The sequence below is a fragment of the Cryptomeria japonica genome, chromosome 3 (genome assembly GCF_030272615.1).
Source record: "Cryptomeria japonica chromosome 3, Sugi_1.0, whole genome shotgun sequence".
Taxonomy (NCBI): Eukaryota; Viridiplantae; Streptophyta; class Pinopsida; order Cupressales; family Cupressaceae; genus Cryptomeria; species Cryptomeria japonica.
Window position 1 is genome coordinate 799,353,315 of NC_081407.1, and position 20,228 is coordinate 799,373,542.

At 36.0% G+C, this 20,228-nt stretch overlaps 1 protein-coding gene across 1 annotated transcript; it reads right to left on the bottom strand.

Annotated features, from left to right (window-relative positions):
• Window positions 1-18,905: 18,905 nt before the first annotated feature.
• On the bottom strand, window positions 18,906-19,976 carry LOC131044367 (multiprotein-bridging factor 1c). The gene is made up of 2 exons (XM_057977685.1): window positions 19,730-19,976; window positions 18,906-19,615 (listed from the first exon to the last, which is right to left on the bottom strand). The coding sequence occupies exon 2, from the start codon at window positions 19,575-19,577 to the stop codon at window positions 19,140-19,142; it is 438 nt and encodes a 145-aa protein (XP_057833668.1). The 5' UTR covers window positions 19,578-19,615; window positions 19,730-19,976; the 3' UTR covers window positions 18,906-19,139.
• Between the last annotated feature and the right edge of the window lie 252 nt (window positions 19,977-20,228).

Genomic DNA, 20,228 nt, shown 5'->3' on the forward strand with positions numbered 1-20,228 from the left:
TCGAGGTGGCTCAAAGTAATAGATACCGATCACTTTGGCTATACCGATGGAATCTTCTTTTTGCCACTCTTATCGATATAAGTCTTACCGATACCCTCATTGGCTATCGGCAAGACAATTCTCCACTACTGCTGCTAGTGTTTACTATGCCAATGGGTCATATCGGTATATTTTTTACCGATGCATCAATTCTCCTTAACTTTGCTCCTTGATCGGTATAACTTCTGTTGATGAGTACAACTCCGGCTTGCTACACTCTCTCATTGGTATATGGTATCTTGGTGCCTCCTCACCTCAATCAGGTGATCGTGAACTTGTAGAGGAATTGCTGGTGTATATTGTGGAACAGGTATACAATTGGTAAAACATATAGTTGGTTGTTCTCTCTCACAAGGTAAAGTATATTTTGAATTTTCATTTTGGATTGGGGCATTGAAATGGGGCTTACTTTTGCAATTTGGAATTGTGGGGCAAGAAAGAATGCTTTGCTTCATGCTTGTTCATATGTTATGACTTGATTAGACTAGATATGGCTTTGGAACTTGCTTGGATGAATAATATGATTGACTTTGTGTTTCCATACCTACTTCAGGTTCTTGATATACTCTGATAATTCTATGAATATTTTAACTTTCTCTTTAAAAAATATTTTAAATCTTTTGCACAATTAAATAGCTAATATTCAAAAAAATTATTTTTCAATGTTCATTCGAGAATACATGACAAAAGTTGATGAGCTTGTTAAGGACAAGTTAGAGGTTGTCCAAGAAGAGAAATCCAAGGAGAAAGAAGAGAAAGATCTTGTTGCTCAATAGGTATGCATTTTGTTTAATTGAGCCTCAAGGAGAACTTGTTCTACTCTACTGGCGGTTTTTTAAATTTCAAATAAATATGTGCCTATTTTGTTTACAAAATATGTATGCTCGGCTTCTTCCCCTTGCTTTGCCAGCACCTCCAATATCATTTTAAGAGCATAATTAAGGAAATTATAGAAAATAACATTTTTAAGACCATAATTAAGGAAATTAAAAAAAAAAATTTAAAGGAAATTATAGAAAAATTATGTGCTAACATATTGCACTGTCTAAAAAGGATAATCTTTCCAAGGATGCAATGGAAACTAGTTCTCAATTTGGTGATCGTGAACTTGAAGAGGAATTGCTGGTGTATTTTGTGGAACAAGTTAGAGGTTGTCCAAGAAGAGAAATCCAAGGAGAAATAAGACAAAGATCTTGTTGCTCAACAAGTATGCATTTTTCTTAATTGAGCCTCAAGGAGCACTTGTTCTACTCTACTAACAGTTTTTAAAAATTCAAATAAATATGTGCCTAGTTTGTTTACAGAATATGTATGCTCAGCTTCTTCCCCTTGCTTTGCCAGCACCTCCAATAGCATTTTAAGAGCATACTTAAGGAAATTATAGAAAATAGCATTTTTAAGAGCATAATTAAGGAAATTATAGAAAAATTATGTGCTAACATATTGCACTGTCTAAAAAGGATAATCTTTACAAGGATGCAATGGAAACTAGTTCTCAATCGAGTGATTGTGAACTTGCAGAGGAATTGTTGGTGTATTTTGTGGAACAAGTTAGAGGTTGTCCAAGAAGAGAAATCTAAAGAGAAAGAAGAGAAAGATCTTGTTGCTCAACAGGTATGCATTTTTCTTAATTGAGCCTCAAGGAGCACTTGTTCTACTCTACTGACGGTTTTTAAAAATTCAAATAAATGTGCCTATTTTGTTTACAAAATATGTATGCTCAACTTCTTCCCCTTGCTTTTCCAACACCTCCAATAGAATTTTAAAAGCATAATTAAGGGAATTATAGAAAATAGCATTTTTAAGAGCATAATTAAGGAAATTATAGAAAAATAACATTTTTAAGAAAATTATAGAAAAATAACATTTTTAAGGAAATTATAGAAAAATTATGTGCTAACATATTGCACTGTCTAAAAAGGATAATCTTTACAAGGATGCAATGGAAACTAGTTCTCAATCGGGTGATCATGAACTTGCAAAGGGAATGCTAGTGTATTTTGTGGAACAAGTTAGAGGTTGTCCAAGAAGAGAAATCCAAGGAGAAAGAAGAGAAAGATCTTGTTGCTCAACAGGTATGCATTTTGCTTAATTGAGCCTCAAGGAGCACTTGTTCTACTCTACTGACGGTTTTTAAAAATTCAAATAAATATGTGGGTTAGTGCAGGATCAAGGGGGGCCAAAAAGTGGCAATGTGAAAAAAATAGCCTTCCTCACTTGCCTAAAAACGCGAAAATTCATGTTGACTTTTTGCGTGGCCTGGGTGTCAGTACACCTTGGCCTGGTAATTACCTATGCAAATCGGAAATCAGATATCGGATAAAATCGGATATTGAATTTTATCCGATATCTGATTTTTATTTGTAATTTTAATTTAAAAAAAATATTATATGTTACATATTATATAATACGTATTATATATAATATAATATTATATTATATTATATAATATAATATTGTATTATATTATATATTATATAATATTATATTATATTATATATTATAATATAATATAATATAATACGTATTATATAATACAATATTATATATAATATAATATAATATAATATTACATAATATTATATTATATTATATAATATAATATTATATTATATTATATAATATAATATTATATTATATTATATATTATATAATATTGTATTATATTATATATTATAATATAATATAATATTATATTACATTATATTATATTATATTATATATTATATAATATTGTATTATATTATATGTTATAATATAATATATTATAATAATATATTATATTATATATTACAATATATATAATATAATACAATATGTATTATATAATATAATAATATATTATATAATATATTATTATATTATATATGTTATTTAAAAATAATTTAAGTGTTGCAATTGGATATTCGATAAAATCGGATATCCGATTTTCTGAGACTTTTATATTTCAATAGTGATAGTCTCGTGAATCATTTTTAACTCACGGGTCGCGCGAATTCGTCAAAATCTGATATCTACTCCATCCGATATCCGGTGTTTTGACAAAAATTGCTAAAAAATAGATTTAGAGGTAAGAATTTTGTCATTTTGAAACATTTTCATTCATTTTTTGTATTTTTTGTGAATGTTTATTTGATTTTTCATTGAAAATATGGTTTTTTTTCATGAAAACTACATTTTTTAAAAATCAAATACCTAATTGTTTAAATTTATTAACTAAATTTAATTGTTTACATTCAATTAGGTTAAAAATGGGGGATAACAATGAAAACACTGACCAACCACAACTGCAACAACTAAACCCTCATTTGTCAAACCCCCCCTCAATTCAAGATTTGATTGCACAAAATTTGAATGAATTGAGGGGGATTGCAGAAGTATATCATAGGATCCCTCGTCTAAACCCATTGTTTGATCCTCTCACGTCAATTGTAAAAAGTATGGAAACCATGACTGAGGAGCACGATGTCGCCCTTTTGTGGCGAGATTCTATGAAGGAAAAATATGTAGATGGCTTGTCGTATAAGGATATCAAGGATCTTGAGATATCCAAAGCCGAAATCGCCTCATTGTTTGTCAATCCCCGTATTGGTCAGCCCGTAGATCCAAAAAAAAAAAAAACTTTCTATCAAATGGTGCACAAATGATGGGATTGTGAAAAACTTTTGGGATCATTGGTGGATGGTTTTCGACAAACCACCCAACTACAATATTGATATCCCCTTCTATTTCATAAAAAAATTGTATGCTGAATTTGTTTTACACAAACATGTGAACTACTTTGACATCCAACCTTTCCACAGTGTAGGTTTAGGTATGCCCCAAAATAGACCTGGGGCAGTCAGAGTAGTCCAGGGCCCATATGTCCCCCCTCCTCCTGTTGATCCCCCACCTGCAGTTCAGCATCCTGATATCATTTGTGAGGCGGCCTCACGGACCATATCGGCTATTCACTCTTTGAGTGGCCTTTTGGTTTCTCAGGCTGCGTCAGTAGCTCAGCCTACTCTTGATGGTAGCAGTGCATCTGGTGCCGGTGACATGTCATCCTCGGCTCCACACATATGTGTGCCCCATAGTTGTGTCATGTGTCGGCACGTATGCTTGGGTCCAGTTGGACAGCCCGCTGATCCTGTTGTGGACAGTGCAGATTATGAGGTGCATGAGATGCATGATGCACAAGAGGTTATTACACAGACTAGAGGATACCTTGGGGAGTCCTCACATGCTAGAGGGGAGGAGGCACCATCATCATACATTGATGATGTATTGGTAAGATTTGTGTTTTCACAGTTCATGTTATATTTTAATTAAATATTTATAAATTAGATAATATTAAGTACTAATTTTTATTTACATGGTCTATTTAACAGTTGATGACCGAGGATGAGTTGAGACAAATTCAGGAGGGCACCTTGTCAGCCATTTCATTTGGCCTCGATAGCTTGATGGTACATATATTATTGCACCTAGTCGTTTGTATTTTATTGTACATACATGCTCATCATTTATATTTGTATTAATTAGATTATGTAGTAACTTGCATGTATATCTTATTTTACTCTTGTAGGGCACAAGCAACACGAGTGCGGTGCAATGTGATCTAGGATCTGGTAGTGCAATTGGAGACAAGGGAAAGGTAATTGGATGCAAATATGATTGAATGAATAGTTTAAATAACTTATAGTGATTATACATGTCTAGACATAGATTGATAGTTTTATATACTTGTTGTGTATATATACATAGAACTCTTTGCTTCACATCCTTAATGACTACACCTAGTATACTTGAAGAAGAAGAAGAAGAGATGCCTCAAGTAGATGTGTGTTTATTTTATTATTTGATTAGTAGATATAATTTGTTATTATCAGTGACAATTATATGCTAACTTTTATCAATCTCATGTTTCTGAACCTATGTAGGTTGTGTATCAAAATATTCAAAACATACCTCCTCTACCAAAGACATACATCAAGAGTCCTGCAAAACTGAAGAGAAAACGTGGAGATGAGGTAAACATGAATAGTTCAATTAAATAGTTCATTTTTATGTTAACATTTCGAATGTGAATTATATAATATAACTAATATTAATCGTGGTTTGTTTTTCTTGTGCAGGATCCTTCAGAGCCGAGTAGTGTGGTGAAGAGGATCGATTTTGATGATCCATCAGCAGCTTAGGATTTTATAGATATTTTTGGGATGCTTACATGTCTAGTTGGCATGTATATTTTGTATATGGACATACATTCACGTATTTAGACATACATTTTGTTTTAGTTGGCATTTATGCCATATTTGTGTATGGACATACATTTGTAATCATTCGACATTTTTATATATACAGAAGTTGATATTCGATCATATAAATTGTTGCTCATCTGTGTGTGGTGTTATCATGGAAATCTTTAATCTTCATTCCAATAATTAATAATGGTTAATAATGGCTATTTAATGAACAATACAATTCATTTCATTTCATCGTAAGTGTTGTTTTTATAATGAACAATATAATTCATCTAATGAACAATACAATACAATTTATTTAATGAACAATACAATACATTTAATCAACAATACAATAAAATTCATTCAATGAACAATACAATTCATTTAATGAACAATACCCTACGCATGCTCCTATTTTGCCCCCCCACTCGATCGAACGCTCGGGGTCATACCCTACCGGCGTCGTCCCTTGAGCGCCCTAAGTGCTCAAAATTGTCAAACACGTACGGACCCTAACTCGTAATCTGTGGCACCTGCGAACTAGTTGTTTGAACCTATGGGGCCATGAGAGGGGTCCCTACAAAAGCCTATTTTGGTTTTTCAAGTTTCCCTACAGTTTTATTAGGGCACCAATTTTTTGGTTGGCGAAAAAATCGTCAATCTCACTCAAGGGAATGTTGTCGCGTGGCCAATTTCTCATTCAGCTCGTCACGATGATGAACCATCAGCTCTGACATGTCTAGTTAGGCATAATTACCCTACACATGCTCCTTTTTTGCCCCCCCACTCGATCGAACGCTCAGGGTCATACCCTACCGGCATCGTTCCTTGAGCGCCCTAAGTGCTCAAAATTGTCAAACTTTGATGGGCCCTAACTCGGAACCTGTGGCACCTGCAAATGATCCATTTGAACCTACAGGGCCATGAGAGGGGTCCCTACAAAAGCCTATCTCGGTTTTTCAATTTTCCCTACGGTTTTATTAGGGCAGCAATTTTTTGGTTGGCAAAAAAATCGTCAGTCTCACTCAATGGAATGTTGTCGCGTGGCCGATTTCTCATTTTGCTTGTCGCGATGATGAACTGTTGGCTCCGACATGTCTAGTTAGTCATTATTACCCTATGCATGCTCCTTTTTTTCCCCCTCACTCAATCGAACGCTCGGGGTCATACCCTACCGGCGTCGTCCCTTGAGCGCCCTAAGTGCTCAAAATTGTCAAACTTTGACGAGCCCTAACTCAGAATCCGTGGCACCTGCAAACAATCCGTTTGAACCTACAGGCCACGAGAGAGGTCCCTACAAAAGCCTATCTCGGTTTTTCAAGTTTCCCTATGGTTTTATTAGGGCAGCAATTTTTCGGTTGGCAAAAAATTCATCAGTCTCACTCAATGGAATGTTGTCGTGTGGTTGATTTCTCATTCTGCTTATCGTGATGATGAACCGTCAGCTCTGACATGTCCAGTTAGGCATTATTACCCTACACATGCTCCTATTTTTCCCCCCTACTTGATCAAATGCTCGGGGTCATACCCTACCGACGTCATCCCTTGAGCGCCCTAAGTGCTCAAAATTGTCAAACTTTGACGGGCCCTAACTCGAAATCTGTGGCACCTACGAATGATCTGTTTGAACCTACAGGGCCACAAGAGAGGTCCCTACAAAATCCTATCTCGGTTTTTCAAGTTTCCCTACGGTTTTATTAGGGCAAAAAAATTTCGGTTGGTGAAGAAATTGTCAGTCTCACTTAATGGAATGTTGTCGCGTGGCCAATTGTCGGCTCTGACATGTCGAGTTAGGTATAATTACCCTACGCATGCTCCTGTTTTGCCCCCCCCACTCGATCGAACGCTCGGGGTCATACCCTACGCATGTGACATCCATGAGAGAAAAGCTTCATTTTATCTCAATATAGTTGTACCTATTTCATTATTAGAAAAAATAAATATACAAAGATCTGTTATTAGTATCCTCTATATTATGTATTTGAATTGATGTTCTCAATTAGTTATTATCTGTTCAACTTTTCTTCATAAGGCACAACCATGTGGTGGTTATCATATCAGGACAACTATCCATGACTTTCAAAGTAATTGATATTTATTCCTACACCTCACACTCACAAGATTAATAATGAAATGACATTTATGATTCATCAAATGCTGACAAAGTCTAATCAAATTTCAACTTCAAGATGTATACAACATATTATATTCAACTTCAAGATGCATACAACTTACCATATTCAAGCTCATGCCAACCACCACTTGGATATTGTTATATGTCGATTAAAGTACAATATATGTTATAAAACCATATAGTCTTACAAAAAAGCCATCATAAACCATCTATGTCGATTAAAGTACAATTCATTTGTTACAGGGGCACACTCACAATCTGAAGTTGCAAAGCCCTGTGGGAAGCATCAAATTAGAAATTTACTAATCTGACTCATACTACTATCAAAAGTATCAAAGATGCTACTGCTAGAGAACACCATGCTCCATTGTGGAGAGAATATTAGGTGCATCTAATGTCAGCGTCTGAAAATGAAACAATGTTATTCAATTGCCAAAATCTAACTGACTTTATTTTATAAACCATTAATGAATAAAAATAGACAAGGTTACCTAAGTGAAAGTTCGATGACCACCTTGACTAGTAGGTGTTGATGTTGAAGGCCCAACATTAACAAATGTCAAATGTCAAATGTTTGATTCAACAAACCACCTTGACCATCAATGTCAAATGTTTGATTCAATAGATCATCTGTCATGACAATTTGATCCACTGTAGATGTGTCCTGGCCACATGCATTTGAATCAACTTCATGATAATAAACACAACAAGACCCACAATTGAATCTCATTAATGCACAAAGGAATATGCACCATCACCAAGAGAGGGTCTTGTCAACGACGAATGATCTAGCATGAACCTGTATTTTTAAGAATTGTTAGTCTACACATAAAATGCATGGATGAATATAAAGGATTTATGGCAATCACTTCAACTGAAATGCATGATAATAAATGAAAAGGTGGGATTATATACCATAAAAATACGTCCCTTCAAATTATATCAACAGAACCCACTATGTTGACATAAAAATCATAATGTGATACTGTTATATATCATCAAAAAAGACCTTCATGAGCATAAAGGTTATGCGATAATTATATCATAAAAAATTATCAAATAGTGTTGTCTAATAACAAAAATTGTAAAGCTCATCAAATGCATGAGAATAAGTTGTGTTGCAAAAATACATCCCTTCCAATTATATTGAGTGTACTCGCTATGTGCATGCAAAAACCGTGTTGCCAAAAAAAAAAGTTCATCAATAGACTTGCATTTTGAACACATCCTTAATATACACGTAACAAACTTGAACATTAAGGTTTAATGATCATTGTTTGAAATGAAATGCATGATAAAAAAATAAGGCACCATTAAAGACCTACTACTCAAGTGTGCCTGAAGGGTCATCTCTTTGTTTAAGAGTATCCAATATTGCTTCATGATCAGTAATAGTCACAGTCCATAGCTCTTTGGTCTTCGGTTTTGCTTGATGCTTCAACAACTTGACATTTGTAGCTATAATAAGGTGTGAATAAATTATAATGGTTTTGTGTCTCTCATAGTCTTCAAATGCAGGTATGCCATTCTTTCTAATCATGTATGTTTGCAACCAAGTTCCCACAACAACAATTGAACCTGTAGGATATGTGAACCCATCATCATCTGTCACTGGTTGTGTTAGCTTTTGTTTTCCCTGTACACATCATGCCAACCAATATTTTGATCTCTCTTCATTCCCTTGCGGTGCAACAACTGCAAAAACATGTCTTGGTTGTACAAGATCTGATAGATGATCATACTCAAGTGAACTTTCCATGTCATCGTTTGACAAGGCTATTGTTTGAGATAAAGGAGTTAGATAGTGGGGAACCCACGTATCAACCCACTCACTTGACTTGTGGCACATTTTCAAATTCAATTTCCTCTTCAGTTGAAGTAACATTAGCAATATTTAACATACCTTGTCTTCTCCTCCTATGACATTCTCTATCTCTTTCTCTATACACTTCAATTTGGTCATTTGAAAGTTTTCTTTTGTGTTTAGACTTCCGACGACTACTACTCCCCATTTCCCTCCACACATGCGCCTTTGTGATTGACAATGTAAGTTTTCACTTTAAGAATCTCCCAAAAGCACAAATTTGTCTCTAGCTATCTGAAAACCCGTGATCCTCGACAGAAAACAGAATATGCAGACTGTGGGCCATTGGAATCTACAGAATGGCCCACAAACCCTTTTTTTCTCGATTTTTTGTACAAAAATCGGATATCGGATTTTATCCGATATCCGATTTTAGTACAAAATTTGTGGTCCCCCAAAAAAATTCTCGTTGTCGTCATTTATTTTTAATCTGCCACATTGTAGAAATCCGATATCCGATTAAATCAGATATCGGATTTTAGTAGTCATAAAGAGAGAGAGAGGGGGGGAGAGAGAGAGAGAGAGAGGAGGAGAGAGAGAGAGAGGAGAAGAGAGAGAGAGAGAGGGGGGGAGGAGGAGGAGGAGAGAGAGAGAGAGAGAGAGAGAGAGAGAGAGAGAGAGAGAGAGCGAGAGAGAGAGAGGGGAGGAGGAGGAGGAGAGGGGGAGAGGAGAGGGGGAGAGAGAGAGGGAGAGGAGAGGGAGAGAGAGAGAGAGAGAGAGAGGAGGAGAGGGAGAGGGAGAGAGAGAGAGAGAAGGAAGGAGAGAGAGAGAGAGGAGGAGAGAGAGAGAGGACGAGAGGGAGAGAGAGAGAGATAGAGAGGAGGAGAGGGAAGAGTGAGAGAGAGAGGGGGAGGAGAGGGAGAGAGGGAGAGAGAGAGGGAGAAAGAGAGAGAGAGAGGGAGAGAGAGAGGGAGGGAGGGGTCCTATGGTGTTGTTAGGGGTCATATGGTGTCTTGGGACACCATAGGACCCCTTAAGACATAATATGACCCCTAACGACATGATTTGGTGTCGTAAGGGGTCCTATGGTGTCGTTAGGGGTCATATGGTGTCCATAGGAGTCATATGGTGTCTTCGGACACCATAGGACCCTTTAGGACACAATATGACCCCTTAGGACACAATATGACCCAAAGTGACCCAATATGGTGTCATTAGGGGTCATATGGTGTCCTGAGAGGTCATAAGGGTTCATGGGACACCATATGACCCCTAATGACATGCTTTGGTGTCTTAAGGGGTCCTATGGTGTCCCAAGAAGTCATATGGTGTCTTGGGACACCATAGGACCCCTTATGACACAATATGACCCCTTAGGACACAATATGACCCAAAGCAACCCAATATGCTGTCATTAGGGGTTATATGGTGTCCTAAGAGGTCATAAGGGTTCTTGGGACACCATATGACCCCTAACGACATGCTTTGGTGTCTTAAGGGGTCCTATGGTGTCCCAAGACACCATATGACCCCTAATGACACCATAGGACCCCTTAAGACACCAAATTGTGTCATTAGGGGTCATATTCTCTCTCTCTCCACCTCTCTCTCTCTCTCTCCCTCTCTCTCCCTCCCTCTCCTCTCTCTCTCTCTCTCTCTCTCTCTCCTTCCTTCCCTCTCTCCCTCTCTCTCCCCTCTCTCTCTGCCTCTCTCCCTCTCCTCCTCTTCTCTCTCTCTCCCTCTCTCCCTCTCTCTCTCTCTCTCTTTTTCTCCCTCTCTCCCTCTCCTCCCTCTCCCTCTCTCTCTCTCCCTCTCCTCCTCTCTCTCTCTCTCTCCCTCCCTCTCCTCTCTCTCTCTCAAAAATATGACTAATAAAATCCGATATCCGATTTAATCAGATATCGGATTTCTGCCATGTGGCAGTTTACCAAATAAATGACGGCAATGGGAAATTTTTTGGGGACCGCAAATTTTTTTATTAAAATTGGATATCGGATAAAATCTGATATTCGATTTTTGTAGAAAAATTTTAAAATTTCCAATTTAGGCTCGGGAATGCTTTGGCATTTGGCTTGGAAGTGACAAGCCTGGAAAGTCAACTGAAAAAACATGTTTTTCAATATTCCATGATTTTCCAGACTTTACATTGGTGGCTGACAAATTTTAATGAAAAGGGATTTTTAAAGATGTTCCCAGCTTTCCAACAATATAAGGCTTGTCTTATTTCAACTTTAATAAATAATTATTATTTATTTTCTAATTGAATTCTGACAATAGTCCTGATTGATATACTGATTGAAAAACACTCATAACTTTCAAACGGTATAACATTTTTTGAAAACGAAACATGTGTCACATCCTATGCTTCATCTACTATAGGGAAAAATATAAAAAAATTAAATTTCATAAAGTTTTGACCAAGTTAAGGTGGTCAGACGTAGGAGTTTCTGAATTTCTGAAAAGCTGTAGTAAAAAATTCATAAATAATTATTTAATTTATAAAAAATTTAAAAAAATGTGTCACATCTGGACATGAGTCTAATACTTATATTATAAATATTATAAAAAAATATTAAGATTTGATTGTGATTAGGGTGGTCAGACATACGTCTACTTCTTATTTTTTTCCTGAAATTTTAGTACCACTGCATTGAAATTTAAAGTTTTCATCAAATAGGATTTTTTTTTTCCAAAAAACAACTAGTAGCTTAGAAACTACATTCAATTTTCTATATATTCTCTTCTTACATATTTTAAAAATAATGTTCACAACTTATTCAAATTTTCATGTCAAGTTGCATAACTCTGATTTTCTGAAATTTCATTGCCACTTAAGGGCCTATTTTGGTACACCATGATCCTGCACATACCCATGTCCCTATTTTGTTTATAGAATATGTATTCTTATCTTCTTCCCCTTGCTTTGTCAGCACCTCCAATAGCATTTTAAGAGCATAATTAAGGAAATTATAGAAAATAGCATTTTTAAGAGCATAATTAAGGAAATTATAGAAAAATAACATTTTTAAGGAAATTATAGAAAAATTATGTGCTAACATATTGCACTGTCTAAAAAGGATAATCTTTACAAGGATGCAATGGAAACTATTTCTCAATCGGGTGATCGTGAACTTGCAGAGGAATTGCTGGTGTATTTTGTGGAACAAGTTAGAAGTTGTCCAAGAAGAGAAATCCAAGGAGAAAGAAGAGAAAGATCTTGTTGCTCAACAGGTATGCATTTTGCTTAATTGAGCCTCAAGGAGCACTTGTTCTACTCTACTGATGGTTTTTAAAAATTCAAATAAATGTGCCTATTTTGTTTACAGAATATGTATGCTCAACTTCTTCCCCTTGCTTTGCCAGCACCTCCAATAGCATTTTAAAAGCATAATTAAGGGAATTATAGAAAATAGCATTTTTAAGAGCATAATTAAGGAAATTATAGAAAAATAACATTTTTAAGGAAATTGTAGAAAAATTATGTGCTAACATATTGCACTGTCTAAAAAGGATAATCTTTACAAGGATGCAATGGAAACTAGTTCTCAATCGGGTGATCGTGAACTTGCAGAGGAATTGTTGGTGTATTTTATGGAACAGGTATACAATTGGTAAAACATATAGTTGGTTGTTCTCTCTCACAGGCTAAAGTATATTTTGAATTTTCATTTTGGATTGGGGCATTGAAATGGGGCTTACTTTTTCTTTTGGAACACCTCCATTGCCTGGCATGGGAGGCTGCTTTCAACCAAGCATGAGTGGAATAGGAATGCCTCCCATGAAAACTTATGGTATGCCACCTATGGGTGGCTATTGATGAGATTGATGAACTTAACGTGGGACACAATTCTTCAATCATACATGGTTTTTTGAGGCTGGTCTTCAAGTGGAAAGATCAGATTGTCAAATTGTTTTTATTATCGTTTGGTTGGTTGATACAAAATAATGAATCTTTAGTATTATTGTATTGGTCATTCAGTTCAAATATTTCCATCCACCAAGCATTCGACGCTCAAACCGTCACATGATTAGATTGTCAAAAAAAAATTATTATTGTTTGGTTGGCTAATACAGAATAATCAATCTTTAGTATTATCGTATTGGTCAATAAGTGCAAACTTTTCCATCCACAAAGCATCTGACGAGGATGTTGTATGTCTGATAGCATCCTCGTCAGATAAGCAGTGAGGGGGCGTCGGAATTCTGATGCCCACCCAATTTATTTCGATGATTTATCGAGTTTTACCGATGGTTAAGTAGTGGGGGGCATCGGAATTCCGACGACTTATCAAGTTTTGTCGATGGCTAAGCAGTGAGGGGGCATTGGAATTCCAACGCCCACCCAATGTAATTTGATGACTTATCGAGTTTTGTCGACGGTAAGAAGTCAGTGGGCATCAGAATCCCAACGCCCACCCAATTTATTCTGACGCCCGGACCGTCGCACATATAGCATCCTCATCGGTGTGGATGCCCTCGTTATCATTGGAATTTTGATGACTAAATAGTGACGGGGCCGTCTAAATTTAGATGCCCGAACCGTCGCACATACAACATCCTCGTCAGTGCAGATGCCCTAGTTGTTGTTGGAATTTTGATGACTTATCGATTTTTACTAACGACTAATCAATAAGGGGGCCATCAGAATTCCAATTTATTCTGATGCTTGAACCGTCGAAACATTACCTAGAAGGCATTGGAATTTCGACGACTTATTGAGTTTTACCAACAGCTAAGCATAGTCATGGTCACCGTCGGAAGAGTCTTCGATGTCGTCAAAATTTTGATGATCTTGAGCACCATCGAAATGTCCGACTACAAGTTTTTGACGACATTGCTCATCGGTAGTCTGACAAATTGTAGTCAGAATCCCAACGAACTACCGTCGGAATTTGAGGCCAAATGTACTAGTGACAAAGAAGTTAAGCATAGTGATAGGTTAATAAAACAATTTTTAGCAGACAAGGTTGAGTGGATAGGGCATATTCATCAAGAGAGTGGAATTGGTAGAGTGTCACTAGATGGCAAAAATAGAAATGTAAGGGCAACATTGAAAAGTATTGAGGGCAAGAACAAAATTTTGAGGAACAAAAGGTTTCTCGAAGGTACACAATTCTTCATAGATGAATATTTAACCCCTTTACATGTAGAAGAGAGAAGGAAAGAATGGGAAAAAGTAGCAACAACAAGAAGTGTAGGTAATGAAGCATGAATGTATAAAGGGAAAGCCCAATTCAGCAACAAAACAATACATGGTAAATAGGAAGGCAAAGCCCCTCAGGCACACCTCTCAATGGTAAGCTGGAATTGTAGAGGCTAGCCTTGGAGGAGAGGGTCTAGTTTAGGGCCCATAGCAGAAGGGATGGACGTCATTGTCCTCCTTGAAAAACACAAGCATGAAGATGTAAGGTTCCAAACTTTGAGGGATATATGAAGATATCAGTGTGGAATGAGCTAACTGAAAGTGGAAAGGGCCATGAAGGAGTAACAATCTTAGTAAAAGATTCTTGGCAAAGGATTATATATGTAGAAAAGGAAGACCCAAATAAGTAGTACATATGGATAAAAATAGAGGATAAAAAGCTCACAATCTATCTTGCAGCATGGTAATTTGCTCATCATGGCTCAAAATTCTATAAGAAGAAATTAGACAATGATGACCCTTATGTAGCCCTGAAAAAAGATATATCAGCATACAACCACAAAGGTGAAATCATCTTAATTGAAGACTTTAATGCTAGAACAATCAATAACAAGTCTCGTTGCCTTGATAATGAGGAGGGTATAAGGGACAATCCTTTATGGTTAGAGAAGGAAGGGAGCCAAAAATGAGAAAGAGTGTCTCAAGATGAAAAGGGAGCTATCACACATTATGGGGCATAATTTCTAGGAGTTTGCAACTTGTATGATTTGATTATATGCAACGGTTTAAAGGCTTGGACAAGCTCGGGAAACATTACATGTCACACTTACATTATGTTATAAGCTCAAAGAAACTTGTGGCAAGTGTAATAGATGTAGAGGTGAAAGACTGTCCTATAGAAATGAAATCAGAACACACCACAATATGTAAATATTGGCATGCAAAAAGAAATCAACACTAAAAGAAGATGCAACAAATAGAAAAGAAAGAGGTCACTCAAGGGACAATCCTCTTGATGAAAACCAAGAAATTTTTCAAACAATGCTAAAAAATCAACTACATGGTGAGGGAGCCAATGGGTTGGTCAATTCAAACAAGGAAATGATAGGTAGCGTCAAGATGACCGATATAGTCCTCAGGGCTCTCAACTCATGCAGAAGGTCCAGACCTAAAAGGTTCCCCACAAACCTGCGGTATAATGAAGATTGTAAGGCAACAAAGAAAATGGCCAAAATATGGGGTAATAACAAGGAATATGCAAAACTAGTGAATATTAAAAAACAAGATTACATGCAAACAAGAAGAAAAGAGTCGATTGCACTTGGGAGGCACAACCCAAGAGGCTTTTGGAAATGGTTGCAACAAAGAGACACGGACAAAGAAAATGATATCACAAATCTTCGATGGTTAGAATATGCAAAGAAGCTATATGGGAGAAAACTAAATTCTTCTCTTCCAAACAATATTAAAGAAGGAATTAGAAATCTTGTGAATGGATAAAGCTTGAAACATTGATGACATACAAGTTGAACACTTAAGATGGGGATTGGAAATCCTCATGCCTAAGCACATCAAAACAATATTCAATGGAGTCATCCAAAATGGATTTCCAACAAATCAGTCAACTGGTGTTGCCATGTCCTTGCTCAAAAGTGGTGACATCAATGACCCCTCAAATTACTATACTATAATGATCAATCCTCTCTCTGGTAAACTTTTTTGGAGCATGATAGAAAGACAAATCAATATTTGGGTTGAAAAGGAGGGAAAGAGAGCAAAAGGCCAAGCGGTCTTTAGGCCAAAGCACTCTACCACTTATCATTGCATTACACTCGGACATTTGATTGAGGAAGTATGGGACAAATAGGGAGGGGAAGTCTTTTATTGCTTTGTTGATTTCAAAAAATCTTTTGACACAGTATCCAAAAGCAAATTGTGGAGTAAAATGGAGGAGTTGAAAATTCCAAAACAATATAGAGATGTTGTTCATATATGACCAAGTTTGGGCTAAGATATGAACCAAATAGGGGTTATCAGAATGCTTCAGAAGTGGCATTGGGGTCAAGCAGGGCTGCCCATTATCTCCTTACCTATTTGGGATATACATTGACAAGTTAGAGGAATGGATAAACAAGTTTGGTGGTGGGAGGTTTCATTTGACCAATTATGTATAAAAGTTGCTTCTATATGCTGATGATCTTATTTTAATGGCAAAAAACACAAGATTTGAAGGAACACTTGAAGGTTGTAGAACATTTTTGTCATGAAGTGGGGATGCAGGTGAACACTAGCAAAACCAAGGTCACGATCTTTACCTTAAAGAGAAAGAAGATCCATAGAGAATTTTTTGGGGGGGGCAACCTCTTACGAATGGTCAGTGAATATAAGTACCTTGGCTTGGACTTCCACAGAGAAATAAGTTCCATAGAGAATATTTTTTGATAGCAACCTCTTTCAAACGATCAATGAATATAAGTACCTTTGCCTGGACTTCCACGATAAACTCAACTGGGAAACATGTACAACAAAAAGGATGCAAGGGGTATGGAAAGCTTTATACTCACTCTAGATGTATGTAGAGGATCTTAACTATGAGATTGGAAAACTAAGAAAACTTTTGGGAGGCTTCTTGTGGTTTTGGTGGTATTATACGGATGTGAGGTATATAGCAACATCACTACAAGAAGGAAATGGAGACAAATAGAGAGATTATAAAAACATTTAATTACAACTAGCCTCAAGATTCAATCATCTATCCCATATGAGATTGTCTTAGGGAAGGCAAGGGATTTCCCTATTGAGGCATTAGCTATGGCAAGGGGTTTCTCTATTGAGACATTAGCTATGTCCTGCCTACTAAGTTATTTAATAAGGTTAAAAAACAGAGATAGATCACTGGTAAAAAATGGCAGCATGAGAGAAACTAGATAGAAGGAAGAGCATGTGGATAAAACAAAATATTAAATGGACAAATAGGTGGGATATTAACATAAAAGATTGCCTAAATAACAATGGAAAAATAAAGAAATACATGAAAGAAAGATTCAAAGAAAAAATGTGTGCAAGTCAAATAAGAAGAGAAGGAATATACTATATCAAACATTTCAATCTCACATGACCATACATAAAAGAACTATATATGAATGGACATAAAATGGAAGTCAAAAATGTTAATTGCTTAAATAACTTAAATGCGAAGGAGGAAGATGTATCATACCTATTTCACAAAGAAACACTAAATGTAAACACCTTTAGTAATCTATTTGACAAATAACAAGAATAGCATCTTGATCAAAATAAATTTGCTGACTATCCGTTGACCTCGTGAATGTTATTAAAAACATTCATTCATTGAGAAAAAGATGCATAAATAAAAACCTCATGTATTAAAAACATTTATTCATTGAGAAAAAGATGCATGAATAGTTTTAAACCTCATGTATTAAAAACATTCATTCATTCATTGAGAAAAAGTTGCATGAATAGTTTTAAACCTCATGTATTAAAAACATTCATTCATTGAGAAAAAGATGCATGAATAGTTTTAAACCTCATGTATTAAAAACATTCATTCATTGAGAAAAAGATGCATGAATAGTTTTAAACCTCATGTATTAAAAACATTCATTCATTGAGAAAAAGATGCATGAATAGTTTTTATTCAGTTAAGATGAATGAATAAAAGAAAAAATTTGATGCATGAATAGTTTTTATTCACAAAACAAGTGATTCAAGATGTACAACTTTCAATGTCATTTCATTTTAATCTTTAATCAATAAACAATTCAATTTATTTTAATATTAAATTTAAGAAATAATAGATGTTTAAAATGTTTAAAATGTTTTTTAATAAATTTTGATCAGAAAAGTTAATCGTCCTCGATACTCTGTTCAAAATCTATGTAGTCCTACCTCAACACTTTTTTATCAGAAACACTTTGTTCAAAGTGCCCACACATTCTATGAACAACTCTTATATATTTAATAAATATAATTTTTTTTTCTCCCACTCTTTGGTTACCCTTACCACATGAAAGATTTGTGTGTACAAATTCTAAGATTTCCCCTGATAACAAGGGCATTTCATTTCGAAGATTTCTCCTGATAACAAGGGCAATTTCATCATACATAGGGTAAGTTAAATTTTTGATATAGTGTCTTCTCCGCTCAAGTTTCTATCATAATTTAAAACACAAAAATATCATAGCCATAATATAAAACTGAAATAATAGCTCGCGTGTCCCTCATGTTCACAGCCAATAAAAACTTGCTCCACAGAATACCTCTCGCATACCATATCAAGAATCATTCCTGAATGAATAGTACGGTAACTTGAAGGTTCCAATTTATTTTTTATATTTGAACATTCTGATAATGGATAGAGAATGTTAATATTAAAAATATAACACATTCGAACATCCTAGATCAAGAAGTCTGATCCCGACCACTTATGTTGAAACCATTGTACACAGCCAAATACTGAGGTTAAAACTTTTGTAAACAATCAATTTCAGAGCAATTATGACACTCAAATATGTGATAAACATAAAACCAGAATAGTAAAATTGATAACCATAAATTGACAACCATTATATTCACATAGGCATTTTTAATCAAAGATTTTGGCTTACACATAACAGAACTAATCATCAGCTTTGCATAGCTGCAACGATCGGTTGGTTCCTAGACGAAAATATCACAGAATTAAGAGGAACATCCGTTCTCAAAGATCTAAGATTTCACGCTGATCCTACAACTAAATTTTTCGTTGATGACAGCTAAATCGGTCTTTTACTTGGAAATCTTCCCTCTAAGTTTTATGCTTAAAGCCCTCTCCATCTTAGACAAAATAGCCTGATTTGGCACAGCTTTCCCACTCTCATACTCCTGAACAACTTGAGGCCTCTCATTTATACGCTTCGCCAATTCAGCTTGGCTCATTTTCTGCTCAAGTCGAGCCTTCTGAATAGCCTGCCGAACCTCCGGCGAAATCTTCTGAAGCGCGGCTGGTTCGGTCTCCTCTTCAAGCTTTCTGGCATTAACAACAGGCTGTTGCGTCTTCTTGTTCTGCCCACCGTCAAATTTCTTTAGGGTTTCAACCTTTGCGCCAGCCCTCAGTGCAGCGTTTACAGCTTTTGGATCGCGCGATTCACTCGATTTCTGAGGCCGTTTGTGCAAGACTACAGGCGTCCAGTCTTGCGTTACAGGACCCCCGGGCCTGCTCGGCATTTCTCTTTCAACTCTCTTCTTTTGAATATTTCAAAACCCTGAAAAAATTAAGAAAAATCTAAGAAATTCACAGAATCTCACACAGATTACAACTTACAAATCCGACAGACAGTGCCCTGAAAAATCCTAGCGCTCGTAATGGCTTGTATTACCTCTTGTATTGATTGAAGCACAGACTCCTGAATTCGCTGCAGAGAATCTCACACAGATTACAACTTACAAATCCGACAGACTGCCCTGAAAAATCCTAACGCTCGTTATGGCCTGTATTACCTCTTGTATTGCTTGAAGCACAGACTCCTGAATTCGGTGCAGAGAAATATACCAATTATTTCTGATAATTGCTGTGTACAAAACCATGACCATTTGTGAGGGTTATTTATAGCATTTACCTCAACTTGCTTGAGGAGTCTCGAACCTTCTCCCTTTCGGTGATCTAGAAGCATCTTCTAAGTTTTGCTCTTTTTGAAATTGATTTGAAGTCCGTGCCGACGTCAGAAACCGTGGCCATCAAGAAACCAGTTTTTTTATTGTTGACGGTAAGGCGCTAAGGGTTTATCAACCCATTGTTTTTTCCTTAATATTTAACATCCCATTGTTTTGTCTTTTTAATTATTCGATGTAACAATTTTTTTTTTTTAAAGGAGTCTC

Excerpts from the sequence above, each read along its gene's own strand:
- LOC131044367 (XM_057977685.1), bottom strand. The coding sequence starts at position 19,577 with ATGCCGAGCAGGCCCGGGGGTCCTGTAACGCAAGACTGGACGCCTGTA.